Source organism: Micropterus dolomieu, linkage group LG01 (assembly GCF_021292245.1).
Source record: "Micropterus dolomieu isolate WLL.071019.BEF.003 ecotype Adirondacks linkage group LG01, ASM2129224v1, whole genome shotgun sequence".
In the NCBI taxonomy this organism is placed as follows: domain Eukaryota; kingdom Metazoa; phylum Chordata; class Actinopteri; order Centrarchiformes; family Centrarchidae; genus Micropterus; species Micropterus dolomieu.
Window position 1 is genome coordinate 28,643,306 of NC_060150.1, and position 13,293 is coordinate 28,656,598.

Consider the following 13,293-nt stretch of genomic DNA (forward strand, 5'->3'; position numbering starts at 1 on the left):
ATTCACCAACATTTTCTGAGGATATCAGAAAAACAAGAATAAGGTCAGGGAAGGTCTCTTTTTGTCATTATTGTCTCCTAGTATTTCCTGTGGTGTTGCTATTTTCCTGATTATTTCTCAAGTCTTTAAATACTGATTGGTCCTTTGGACGATTTCATTGTGACTTGTCCTAGACCTCGAGAACATTTTATTAACTTGAAAAGACACAAAAGAAATGTAACCGCTTATCTTACAGGCAGGGGCACCACATATCAAATAGCTTTATGAATCATGAGTCAAGTGTTCTGTGATTTTAAGAAGTATATAACATCTTTTTTATAGAACCTACAGCAAAAATGAGTATTTGTAAATCCAGTTATTCTTGGTGTGTCACATCAGATTTTCTGTGTCTAATCAAGTCTAATATCTGTTGCATGATACTGGCACTATGATGAGTACTAAGAGTGCTGTCCTAATGGTTTAAATTCACTGTTTACCCCTTCTTACCCCAGTGCAACACTCACCCTGTAGTTCTGAACTACGCAAAAAAAAAAAAAAAGTAGTGTACCTGCAGGTTATCTCCATGCTAATTTTCTCAAAGAGGTTAAACAGATAATTATCTTGGGAGCGGAGCAAAGCAGCCTTTACTTTCATGTCATGTTAATTAGGGCCTCTCAGACGGTTATGTAAATGAAAAGAGAACTACACACGGTGTACACATCATTTCCGCCAGAATTCCTGTTTCTTATATTCAGTATTTGCTAGATATGAGCTGATGCAGTTTTTTGGTTGAAATGAAGGTAGAATGTACCTCTCTGTCAATCCCGATGTTTGGCAGGTAGGATGTGTTCGCCATCTTAGTTTAGCATGTTAGTATGCTAACAGTTGCTAATAAGCTAAAGCTCTATAAAGTAAGCTAAAGTGCAACCTGAGGCTGAAAGAAATACAATTCATTTTGCAGGTATTTGGTCAATAATTGGTCACCCAAAGATGAAATGTTAAGGAGTCAAGTTATTACAGTTCGTCCAGATTGGGGCGAGAACGTCTATCAATATGTCTATATTGAGATATTTGGTATATTTAGACCAACATTTCCATCCATGGAGGCATGGAGTGTGGCTAAAACAAGAGAAATTTACTGTAGTTTTCCAAACTGTTGGCCCTCCTAAGAAGTCAGAAATGGGGTCATCTTTTGACTGCTACTTGGATCCATACTTTACAATAGGCATGACAGTAATGTTGCTGTTCTTTGCATTGATGGACTGCTGCTGTGTGTATACTGTCAAGCACTCCATCAGATTACTTTTTCTGTTTCTCTGTCTGCAGGGGCATCTTTAACCAGGGCTACCTGTGCTCCAAGTGTGGTTTAGGTGCCCATAAAGAATGCCTGGCCCGGTTTGGGTCCTGTGGAAAAACAGGTAACACATCACTGCTTACACACAAAAATATAATCCTTAATTCCTTAAATAAGTCTTTCACTTTATTGCACAACCTCATGTCAGTCGCATCTAGTCAGCAGCAATTTAACACTTTGTCACTGAACAAAATGTTTTCAAGGGACACATTAAATCTAATTGTATGAACACAACTGCACTTTTATAGCAGTATGAACATAATGACAGATGACACACACTGGTGCATAAAACCTGATGTACGAGTGTCTCCTGTGACTAATTATGGGTCTGAGCGAGATTTGTTGCACTGTGATTGAAAAAAGCGCCAGTGACATTCTGAAATGATTGCACTGGGTGGACTTGTGGGAATTAGTGGGGTTTCTCTAAATAAGTAGGAACTTTACACATGCCCTTATCTCTACCAACCAAGGTCATGTAAGTATTCGAACAGTATTGCAGATATTCATTCAAAAACTCTCCCGCTTCCCTGAGTGGTTTTTGACACTTCAGAGCACCTTGAAGGCAATGTCACTGTGTATCATTGTACCGATCCCCAACGCTTGATAGTAGTTTTACTGGGGAGTTGTAAGAAACTCCTGACTTTTTTATTATGCTCCTGTTGTGTATCTGTTACTTGGCTCCCTGTGCAGGAGCACTCACAGCTCTGAAAGAAATGGTAGGAAAACTTCAGACATGTGGAGTGTAAAGAAAGCCTTCAGAAACCAGCTTAGCATGTCCTCAGCACGTGTGTGTGTGTGTGTGTGTGTGTGTGTGAGAGAAAGAGAGAGAGAGAGAGAGGAAGAGAACGAACAGGTGAAAAACAGAATTCACACTTTTTGTTTGTGGAAGTTCTTTTAGGTCTTGAAAGTGCATACTCGTGTTCTCCTACCACTAAACTGCATTTAACATTTAAGAAAAACCAAGCTTGTGTGCAAGTGTGCAAGTCTTAGTGTTACAACCCGCACACACTGCACTTGTAACACTGCATCTCGCAATTGTGTGTGTGTTTGTATTCCCCGTGGCAAGCTGCCAGCTCCTGTTGGACCTGGCATCTGTCATGGTGCTATTAGGGCGCAGAGGCAATAACGCCACTGCCAGGCCCACCTGGGCACAGTGTCTACCTGAATAGATTTGGGCGACACCAGCGGCGGCAGAGCCGCTGAAGACTGGGATGTTGGTTTGAATTCCCACTGACATTACTCCGCACAGTATTCACCGTCTGCTGTTACAGGAAAATGTGCAGATGTGAGGAGCAGTATTTAAGTAACATACTAAAGTAAAAGTATTTTCAGAAGTCTGAAACTTCAGAAATAAATACATTCGTTGTCGCAGTTGCACCCCTTTTTGCTGATGTCCGTTTGACCTCAGCATTAAAATTCATTCACGCACAAAAACACAATCACAGCATCACTGTATAGGGTTATGTATGTATGTGTGCGTGTGTGTCACAGATAAGCCATTGTTTACCTACATTTGTCTGTTTTATCAGATCCCTTACCAGATGTTTGCGTAACAGGTCAAAGTTCACTTGAGGAACAACAGGCCTGCTGGCAGACGTGTGTGTGTGTGTGTGTGTGTGTGTTTGTGTGTTTGTGTGTACAGGTACTATATATATATGTGGCTTTCTGCCAGCTAGCATGTGTGTAAGTGTGGAGGTATGCTTGTGTTTATGCAATTGTTCTGTTTGTACAGGTACATATGAGAGAGAGTGTGTGTGTGTGTGCAAAGGTGTGTGTTTGTGTGTGTCTAGGGGGTGTGACCCATCCCTCAGGGAGCCAATGAAAGAAACTGGTGGAGCAAAAACCTCAGGTCTGCCCCCCCCCTCCCCTCTGTTCCTAACCACCCCACCCGCCTCGTTACCTCCTCTATCCCAGCTGTCAGGTAGTGGCAGCGCAGCAAAACAAAGCGAACCTCGGTCAGACACGAGCGTCCGCCTTCTTCACTAATGAGGGAGTGTTGCCTTGTACCGACGAGTGTGTGCAAGTGTTTGCGTGCACCCACTAACCCGTCATTCACTATGCCTGTTCTCAAACTTCTTTCAGATCCGGGCTCTGTCAGAACTCAGGTGAGCTGCTGCTGTGCGTACGTGTGTGTGTGTGTGTGTGTTTGTGTGTGTGTCCGTGTTGATGTGTACACTGTCTGTCTGTGTCTGCCATTCGCCTCCTCTCCAAAGCTCTGCTGCACTTTGAAGACTGCTCTCTCCTGCAGCTATTTGCCAAGGAGACTCCAATTGACTTAGCTTGCCGCGGCCTACCTGACAAGAGAATGTTTCTGCAGATTTACCTTGAGTTGTCTGTGCTGTTTCTGAAACTTCTGTGTGCTGCTGCAACACTCACAAGTATCCCCAAACAGGAAATTAGACTAGGCTCATAACAACTTATTTAGTATGCCAATAACTGTGGCTAATACTGCACTATGTAGGGAGGATTTCTATGCAAAAATTATACCTTCTTATCATCACAAACCTGGGGTCAAACTGACTTGTGTCCCTGTTTGTCGACCAACTGCTCTGATGCAGCTCACACAAAATGTGTGCTTGCATACAGTCTGTTGTGTTGTTGTTATTCTTGCTAGAAGCAGTAGTAGTCAAAGCAGTAGTACTAATTTGGGTGGAAATACTGTAGAATGTCCAATTGTCTATATGTTTTTCTGTTTTTCACCCTCACCAAAAAAAATAAATAAGAAAGCGTCAGAAACATACATTATGTTTGTTTATTGGAATTACCTTTGCATCATCAAAAAACAAATATCTTTTTCTGCAAAAACAAAAGAAAACATCACATCAGTTTTACTGCTCTCTGCAGCTTTGAAATATTTCTGCTTCACGCTGTACTTTCACTGCATGCGATCTGGGTTTTAACATGTCATGTTGTGTTCTCCATGCCAGGCCCTGCTGCGTGTGGTCTGTACAGGGGAGATAGCAGGCTGGGATAAAATATTAATTTATGTGTGCAGTAGTAAGGGGTATATTCGTATAATTCGGCTGTGTGTCTGAACATGTCACAGCAATATAAGAGTGTTTCTAATAATTGATTTAGTAGGTTATAAAGTATTCAAAGGGGACGCAGTTTGCATGATGACTTAAGATATTTACCATGTACACTTCCACTACGGCAGTGATTTGTGTGTGCTAGTGAATATTTTGATCAAGATCAAAGTGTTTCTGTCTAAATGTTCGCACGCTTTTGTTTGTGTACATGTATGCATGTGCCTGTTTCAGACTGTAACTCTCTGTGTGTACTTTTTCAGGGCACGTCTAAAGATCCAGGTGAGGAATTCAGAAAACAAGACTACACACTAGACCTCCTCCCACCCGACAGGAATTCTTCTCTCTCCTCCACTGTAGTCTGTTTTTTTTTTTCTGTCACTGGCAATGTTTATGTGCATAGAGACTGCTGCTCCTAAAACAAATAACCAGATTTTGGCAGCTAATCCAAGCAGCTGTTGATATGCACTAACACTGTATATCAGCAGGCTGCAAGTATCAGCTGATCTTAGCCTTAACAAAACTATCCAATTGGTTATATGTTATAATTATGATGATCTTAAAAAATACTCCAAGAGGTATCACCTTCTTAGTTCTGCAACATTTTTTTAAAAGAATCATAAAAAAAAATGTTAGGAAATAGTGCAAAATGCCCCTCACAAGTTCAAAGAGCCACAGGTGGCTTGTTCACATTGCTTACTTTGTCTGAACAACAGTCCAAAAGACAAAGATGTTGGCTTTATAATGATATAAAACTGAGAATAGTAGGAAATCCTCACATTTTGAGAAGCAGGAAATATGGATGAATTAATTTACACGCACGCACACGCGCGCGCGCGCACACACACACACACACAGACACACAAACAAACAAACAAACAAAATCAACCAGGATGCTCGAAGTTTCTCTATCAGGTTGTTTGTCAGGATTGGCTGTAGGTGTGCATTTATTACTACTGGTGTGCCATCATAATGTTTTTTCCAACGGTATCCTGGTTCAGTCAGAGAGAAAGGGGAATGTTAACATTAGTTTAAGTGGAATAAAACCAAGACCATATTGCATAAAATAGCACATTACTGGGTTTGTACAGTAAATGCTGGAAATTTAGCCGTTTTATTTATGCCTCCTCCTCTCTGTGGCTCTCTGTCTCTCAGTCTTTCTCCAGTGGAACAGGAATAATGTACAGCGTCCTTTACGTTGTGTGTATGTGTGTGCCTGCACTACACAAAGGACTGTTAATCTCTTATAAACCTGGCTTCAACACTCATTTTTCCACCCCTCCATCCATTATGCTGCAGAAAATCATTTCTGACTGAAGACGCATTAAAATCAATAGGCATTTGATTGCCCCAGCCCGTGGTGTTTCATAATATTTCGACGCTGTTCTCTCTGTCTATTTTCAAAGGTGCGCTAACACTTGGCTTGTCCTTGTGTGGATAGGAATGCAATTCATGCCCCCAAGACTCCAATTCTCCATGGCCATGTGTCTTTAGAAGTCCTATTCAGGCAAGCTACCACATGTCAGGCTGCCAGCCTCAGTGCTGCAGCACTGGAACAGACACTGAAAGAGAGGCAAGGCAGATACAGATGTATTAGCTTTCAATACAATGTTGTTGACTTCTCTATTATTTGCCTTAAGCTTTACCCTTTTCTTCATGCGCTCACTTGAATTTCTTTTTCCTCACATTGTATCCCTGCACAACACTATCGCCGCAGTGCAGACAAAGATATGCATATTTCATTTTATTGTGTTGGGCATATGAGATATGAACTTGGGATTTGTTTGGCATGGGTGGGTGCCATAACAGACGTGCTATAATTCAATTGCAGTGATTTCTTGGGTCAATAATGGGATCAAAGTTGGCCATAGTGCAATCAAATAGCGCTGACTGAGGTCATTTCACCAAGCAAATTCAGCTTGATTAAAATGTATTTCTCTTAGTGCCAGTGCAAACCAAAACTACTATGTAATTTATTACCTGGGGAGTAGTATGCCGTATTTAGTCCATGCACTGGTAATTCTAGAAGGTGAGCATAAGCTGTATATGAACCTGAACGTAACTAAGAAAAAGGAGGAAAATTGCCATTACTGACTTGTAAACTGGAAAAAAATAATGATTTTCCTATAATTCTTTATTGCAAATGTGATTAGGACTAGTTTTCATCAAATCTCAGTAACACAACAAATCGCTTATGACATTGATTCGATTTTCCATATGAGTTCCCCCAGGAGGTCAGAATACATCGTGTGCTCACACTGAAGCTCACTCCTGCTTATCTTTTATCTCCAAGCCCGATAACCAGCCATGTACCAGAGTGCACTGTTGCTTATCTGTAATATAATGGATAATGGGTCCAAATGATTTGAAAGGGCAGTACACTGGTGACAAGGGGAGTGTTTGTATGTGTGTGTGTGTGTGTGTGTACATATGTATACACCATCTCATTACCACCTATAATGGGGCCATGAATAGTTTAGAAGCACAAAGATGCACCTGTAGAATGGCAAACATGTCCTTTTAGACTTGAGGTCACACGGCGCATGTATGCACCCACACACATGTAGACAGGCTCACATGTAGCCAGGCATTCATGGTGGAAGGAATCAAGGGATAGATTTAGACTTTATGTCCTTTTCTACTCATATAGCTACTCAGGTCTAATTTAAAAATCGAGGAGCGTTTGGTTAAACCATCACCACACATCAAAGGATCACATGTCGGTTACAGTATAAATTCACAGAGGCATTCAGTTCAATTAAATTCACTTTTCAAACCTATGGCCCATAGAAAAATTATTTTAAATCATAAAATATAAAATAGATATAAACACATTTTATTAATTCATATAACACACTGCAATGACTTTAAAAACATTTAATACGTTTTCATTTATAATATCCTACAGGATTAGGTAAAAAGCAAGGACAAAAACTTGTGGTGTGGATTTAAATAATATTTTATGTACAGTGGATATTGATGAAGCAGATTTGTATTGAGGATTCAGCAACACTAACCAGACTTTTTGGTTGCAGAAAAATGAGTTCAAATCCCTTTGTGGCTCATATTTTCTAGCCAACCCTTTAGCTGCAGAACTGCTTCGGGTTCTCACTCTCAATATAGTGCCAGTTGAGTGGCATTCATACTGTTTGGTAGCCATTTTTGCAAACAGTACGCAGGAACTAACTGCCCGTCGCTCTTGCAGGTCTGCCTAAGATGCTGGTAATCAGGAACTACCTTGGTGTGCCCAGCCCTACGTCTGGCCCCGCGCTCAGCATCCAGATTGGTGACATCATCGAATTAATCTGCGCCGACCTTCACAGCCCCTGGTGGCAGGTCAGAGGTCACACTATCTCTTAATCACATATTTCACAACACTAAAAAATGGGACCTACTGTATTAAAATCTCTCATTTCCTCCACTGTCATTCCATCTAGCCGCTATCCTGACCTCATACTCTTGTAATATGGCTAGAATGATATATTGCTTAGTCAGTTTTGCCCTTTTATTATAAGTCAAATCTGGTGAGTCAGCACGGTCCACTTTTTATCAAATGGATGTTGCATTAATGTCCTGTTCTGTATCAGTTATAGCGTAATGTCTACATAAACATATCTTTTAGTTGGACATTTTACACCTGTGCCTGTGCATGTTCAAAATAGCAATCCAGTTGTATATTTCTGGCTCAAGATAGCGAAAGTCTTTTGGACAGTTCTTGCTAACAAGCTGCTAGGGGGAAAAAAACAAACTCTTACATAACTTGTAAGAATTGTAACATGTATACACCTATGGTATACACCCACAGACATTTGTACACACAGTACAGCATATCTTATAAGGAAATAAAACTTTCACACACTGGACATGTTTGTTTGGTTCATGCATTACTCTTATGTGTCTACACATGTGATTGAAACCTCACCGGAGGAGAAAAGTTTGATGCATTGTTGTGCCCTAGTCACTCACCGTGTGGGTGTTTAAGAGAGGCTGAATCAATGTCATCATAAGAATCATAATGAGATTTTTACCTGTGGCCTGAAGAAAAGGGCATTGTATTGGCATGAGCTACTGTACTGTTGTGTTCTAAGCAGACATGAAACAGAAGCCACCACATCTCACCATACTTAATACAACACAGATAAAATAGATATAGAATTCAATTAACCCTGTGTAAAAGCGTATCCGGAGTCCGCTACAGCCCCGCGGTCGGCACACATTCAATATCTATCTCCTTTGTAGCCAGCAGACCATAACCATTTCTGTTCTGGAGGTGCGTGACAAATAGAATCGATTGCTGTAATTTAATTTCATTCAACAGTAGCCATCGGTTTACTCTGTCAATGCTACCAACTGTAATCATTATCACACCCAGAGCAAGGATGCAGCAGCAAGCGAGGCTTTCCATAAGGACTGACAAAATGTCCTGGTAGCAGGGATATGACAGGGATGACCCCAAAACCTACAACATGCCTTTTAAGTATATAGACTGCATGCATGCTGCAGGTTCCTGTGTATTTACTCCTGCTCAATTACTTATTAAATTGTATTTTTTTATTTACCCCTCAAGATAAGAATGATCTACCAACAACAGTCATTTTATTTGGAGGTTAAAGAGGTTGAAGGTTTTTAACCAAGTCATTTCTGAATGTAACGAATATTATATATAATATATTTTTTTTAGTGTCAGATTTCAGCAATGAAATCCATGACATATAAATCAACCCACTGCGCCTGAGTCAGTCAGAAGAAGATAACTGCACTATGAACTTTAGAAAACCCCTATTTATATGGACTGAGTCTCCCCAGTGTTTATAAATCAAGGCCCTGAGCTTAAAGACTCATCACCATGGGAGGAATAAGGAACTCCTGTGCTCTTTCACTCTTCCTGCCAGCCATTATTTCAACAATAGTTAACTAGGGCTGTAAATTTCCTCGACTCTGTGTTGCAAGCTAATTGTTCCTGAATTATGGAGACAGAGCCAGCCAGATGTACATAACGCAATTATCTCTCTGTGGTTTCAGGGCAAAATCCTGTCGAAGAAGGAGGTTGGCTTCTTTCCAAGCGATGCTGTGAAGCCTTGCCCATGTGTAAGCAGCATTTCCTCCTAGTCCTTTCGCTACATTAGGACCTGTTGTTGCAGCCCGCATTTGGTTACATGTATTTCCTAGCAGTTCAGTTATGTGAGTATGGTGAGGTGAGCTGTTGTACTTGGCACGAGAAGAAGAACAACCAATGGGTTTTTATGTTCTGGGCACAAGGAACTTGTCTTACGAGATAACGGTGGTTTACTGTCTAATTCACTTTATCAGTAAGAAGCAAGGAACAAAACGATGTCTTAAAAGGAATAAGGAATACTTTATGTTGTGCAAACTAAACGGGAAAGCTGAGAAGTTGGAGAAATGGTGTGCATTCTCTCAACAACTTAACTCGGGTATCTGTTGCTTGTTTTTATTGTCCAATTTTATAAATCTCTCCACCACTGGATTGTCATGTTCTATTTCATAAAATGAAATTCGCATGTCCAGCTGCTTTAGGAATGTGATCCATCCTGTAGATAACAAACTATTATCACCATGTCACTTGTTTTAAAGATAAGAGCATTTATTTCTGCCATTTTTGTTCCATGCTCTCATAAATTTAAATGACTCTTTTCAATTAATTTTTGTTTTTAGATGTAACAACTGTCCAGGGACTACAGATGAAAAATAGTCTAATGGCTAACTCTGGTGCATTTACATCAATGTTTTATTAATGTGCACTGTCCTTGCTAAATTAAACTGAATAATAGTAATAATTCAGCTATTTTATTGGGATTGTACAGTGTGAAAGCACCTGTTTTATGAAGAGCAAAACAGCAACTGACGCCAGGATTTTACTGTAGTGGTGTACGTTGTATTGCGGTTGGATGAGTGACAGCTTCGTGACAATAACAAAAACACATGTCCACTTTTGCTCTTTGCTCCAGGTTCCGAAGCCCGTTGATTACTCCTCTCAACCTTGGTATGTTCACAAAACAAGAGTTTTATGTTAAACTGGATAGAGCAGGTTTTTATCGGATGGAGCAAAACACAGTGAATGTAGCAAATGTAAATTCCTGCAGCATGCACTGAAGATCAGATGACACAAACCAGCTACAGGCTGAGGAGAGATTCATTTGGCCCAGACAATAACAAAATATGCACTTATTTGAATTTCACACACATAGCAACTGCAGCGTATCAAAGCAGTTTCTGCTCTGACTGAAGTGTAAGCAAATTAAACAGCTATCATAGAGATTGTAAAGGACAGCACACAGTGGTGTGCAGGCAGTAACGATAGTATCATTCCATAATGAATTTTAGGTGGGTCAAGTTCATGTATTTTTGGGCTGTTGTGTTTTAGGTTTGCAGGGCCCATGGAGAGGCTCCAGGCGGAGGCAGAACTCATCAACAGGGTCAACAGCACCTACCTGGTCCGCCATCGCAGCAGAGAGTACACAGAGTACGCCATCAGTATAAAGTAAGGCTGACATTTCTATCAAGCCACATGCACAGGCAGTGCCAGTATCACCACCTCTGATTATAATTGGATCGATTTAAATTAAAAATTAGCATTAGTAAAAATGGCTCTTTTGTACTCATAATGGGACTGTCCTTTAAATGTTAGCATATAGTGTAAATTATGAATTTCAATAAATTAGACAACAGTTTGAACAACTATAACAACATATATCCATCATCTTGAGGTTGAGGTTAATTTCTCAACATTTATACATAATCTATATATAATTTAACACTGTAAATCTGTAAATTTGAATATTTATTGAGTAAGAATTATGGGCTTGTCTTGGGTCCACCTAACAACGATCATCAGATTGTATTGTTTCTCTTTAACATGACAGTTATTCTGTCTTTCTGCGGCCGCTCAGCCTGCTAGATTCATCAGCTGCCTTTAGCCAAACCACAGTATTGACTAGATGGAAGTCCCAGGCTATACTGCACAATTTGATGCACCGATTTATAGTTCCTCTGCAGGATGATGTGCTTTTCCTCTGAGGCAGAGTCTGTGGTTAACCACAGTGATGTGTCTGAAGCTGACCAAACCAGACGCTTTACGGTTTGACCACAAAAACCATCTGATTCGTTTATAATTTGAATAATACTGCCATTTTAATCTTGGTAATGAGAAATTAACAAAGCACATTTCACAACCTTGGTGTGTCAGTGACCCTACCATTGTTTGTAACTTACCTCTGTGCATAAGATAACTACCGTCTGTATAAACGCAGGTGTCTCTTCCTGTTGAGTCTCTGAACTGGAAAACTTTCCATCACAGGGAGCCAGCACGCTTGTCTGTGAGCGTCGGAAACATTCCTTTAAACTTCATTTAATCTGCAGAATGGACCGCTTTCAGTGCCTTCAAGTTCCTTCTGTGCTGAAGTCTTAATTGCTTGTGTGTGCACAGATGCTCTGAACAGAGCAGAGAACGACTAAGACTCTTCAAGGTTATTAAAACCTCTTCATGAAGACAGAATCAGAGTATAAATAGAAAGGCATTGTGGGATGTTTAAAAAGTATTACTCTCCTTCATTCTCTGTTTCTCTATGTAGAGCCCAATAGCCAAGAGACCCCCAGTTCTGTGCAAATAAAGCTCTAGCATTTTAATTTACTGCATTCCCCAAAAGTAGAGGCTGCTTCCTGGATAGTTGTGGCCACACACAGTAGAAGAGTAAATCTGGCTCTTTAAATCTCTTAAAAAAAGATTCTCAAAATTTTAAATTCTATGTTTATTTATAACATTGAGAACTAGTTTGAGATTTGCAACTTTTATTAGCCACAGTGTTACATTTTAAATTGTCAAGTATTAGGAATTGTTCAGCATTTTGGAAAATACTCTCATTTGCTGTCTTGCAGAGAGATGGAGAGAGAGAGAGAGAGATGAGCAGATTGATACCAGTCTCATGACTGTATGCTAAATATGAAGCTACAGCCAGGAGACAGTTAGCTTAGCTTAGCACAAAGACTGGAAACATGAGGACACGGCTAGCCTGGCTCTAGGAGCACTTCTAAATCACACTGATTAACACACTATATCTTGTTTGTTTCAAGTGTAAAAATCATTACATAATCCCTCGTAAAACCACCGTTTGTCAGTTTTGCACTTCAGTTCTTGAATAGTTAAAACAAAAAACATACAAGTTGTTAATTACAGAGCTTTAAAAGTGCTGGTAGACTGACCGGCTGCTGGCTGTAGCTTTTTTTTAACAGACAGATAAGTGTGGTTTTGATTTTGTCATGTAACCTCCTTGTAACTCAAAAGCTTATTTAGATAAAAATAAAATATCAAACTGTTCAGTTAACATTAAAATCAGCAACTCTTAGCTCTAGAATTGATGCTTTAAAGTTACTATTAGTTTTTGAAACTTTGACTTGACAAGTCCAGCTCAGTTCTTAGTGACCAAGGCCTGATGCAGAGTCAGGCCAGGTGTCCAAATTCTTCTTCTAATTGGGTCAGTTAGGACCTGGAGAGGAGAAGTGAGAACTTTGAAGTGAAGGAAAAAAAGAAATGTTCGGTTGCTCTTTTTGCTCAGTTATTGGAGGTGCATTATACTGCCATGCTGTGTTAATTCTCTCTTTGTTTGGGTCTTTTTCGGTCGATCACAATTTGGAATTGGGTCTTATTATGTTCAGGTCCCCTTTGTATACCAGTTCTGTCTAAGTAATTTATGCACACATGGCTTGATTATGTTGTGTGAAGACTTGTACTGAAAGTAGTTGATAGCTTGACAGAGAGTTTATAGATTAAAGCCACTATGTGTAGAATAAAAAAATTAGTTATAAAAGAAGACCCTACCCCTGCCTTCTGCTGTTTGCGTTCCATGTAATTCCAAAAGTCTATGTTGACTTGTTTTAACGTAAACTTAAAACATAATTTAACTTACGTAACTAACACTA

The 13,293-nt window shown here is 39.9% G+C and overlaps 1 protein-coding gene across 1 annotated transcript in view; it reads left to right on the plus strand.

Annotated features, from left to right (window-relative positions):
• LOC123979653 (guanine nucleotide exchange factor VAV3) overlaps positions 1 to 13,293 on the plus strand; it is a 100,017-nt gene that overhangs the window by 69,347 nt on the left and 17,377 nt on the right. Inside the window, exons 17-23 of the mRNA XM_046063681.1 lie at positions 1,306 to 1,397; positions 3,416 to 3,438; positions 4,623 to 4,641; positions 7,565 to 7,695; positions 9,382 to 9,447; positions 10,326 to 10,360; positions 10,742 to 10,858. Coding sequence (XP_045919637.1) covers positions 1,306 to 1,397; positions 3,416 to 3,438; positions 4,623 to 4,641; positions 7,565 to 7,695; positions 9,382 to 9,447; positions 10,326 to 10,360; positions 10,742 to 10,858 — 483 coding nt within the window. The remainder of the gene's footprint in view (positions 1 to 1,305; positions 1,398 to 3,415; positions 3,439 to 4,622; positions 4,642 to 7,564; positions 7,696 to 9,381; positions 9,448 to 10,325; positions 10,361 to 10,741; positions 10,859 to 13,293) is intronic.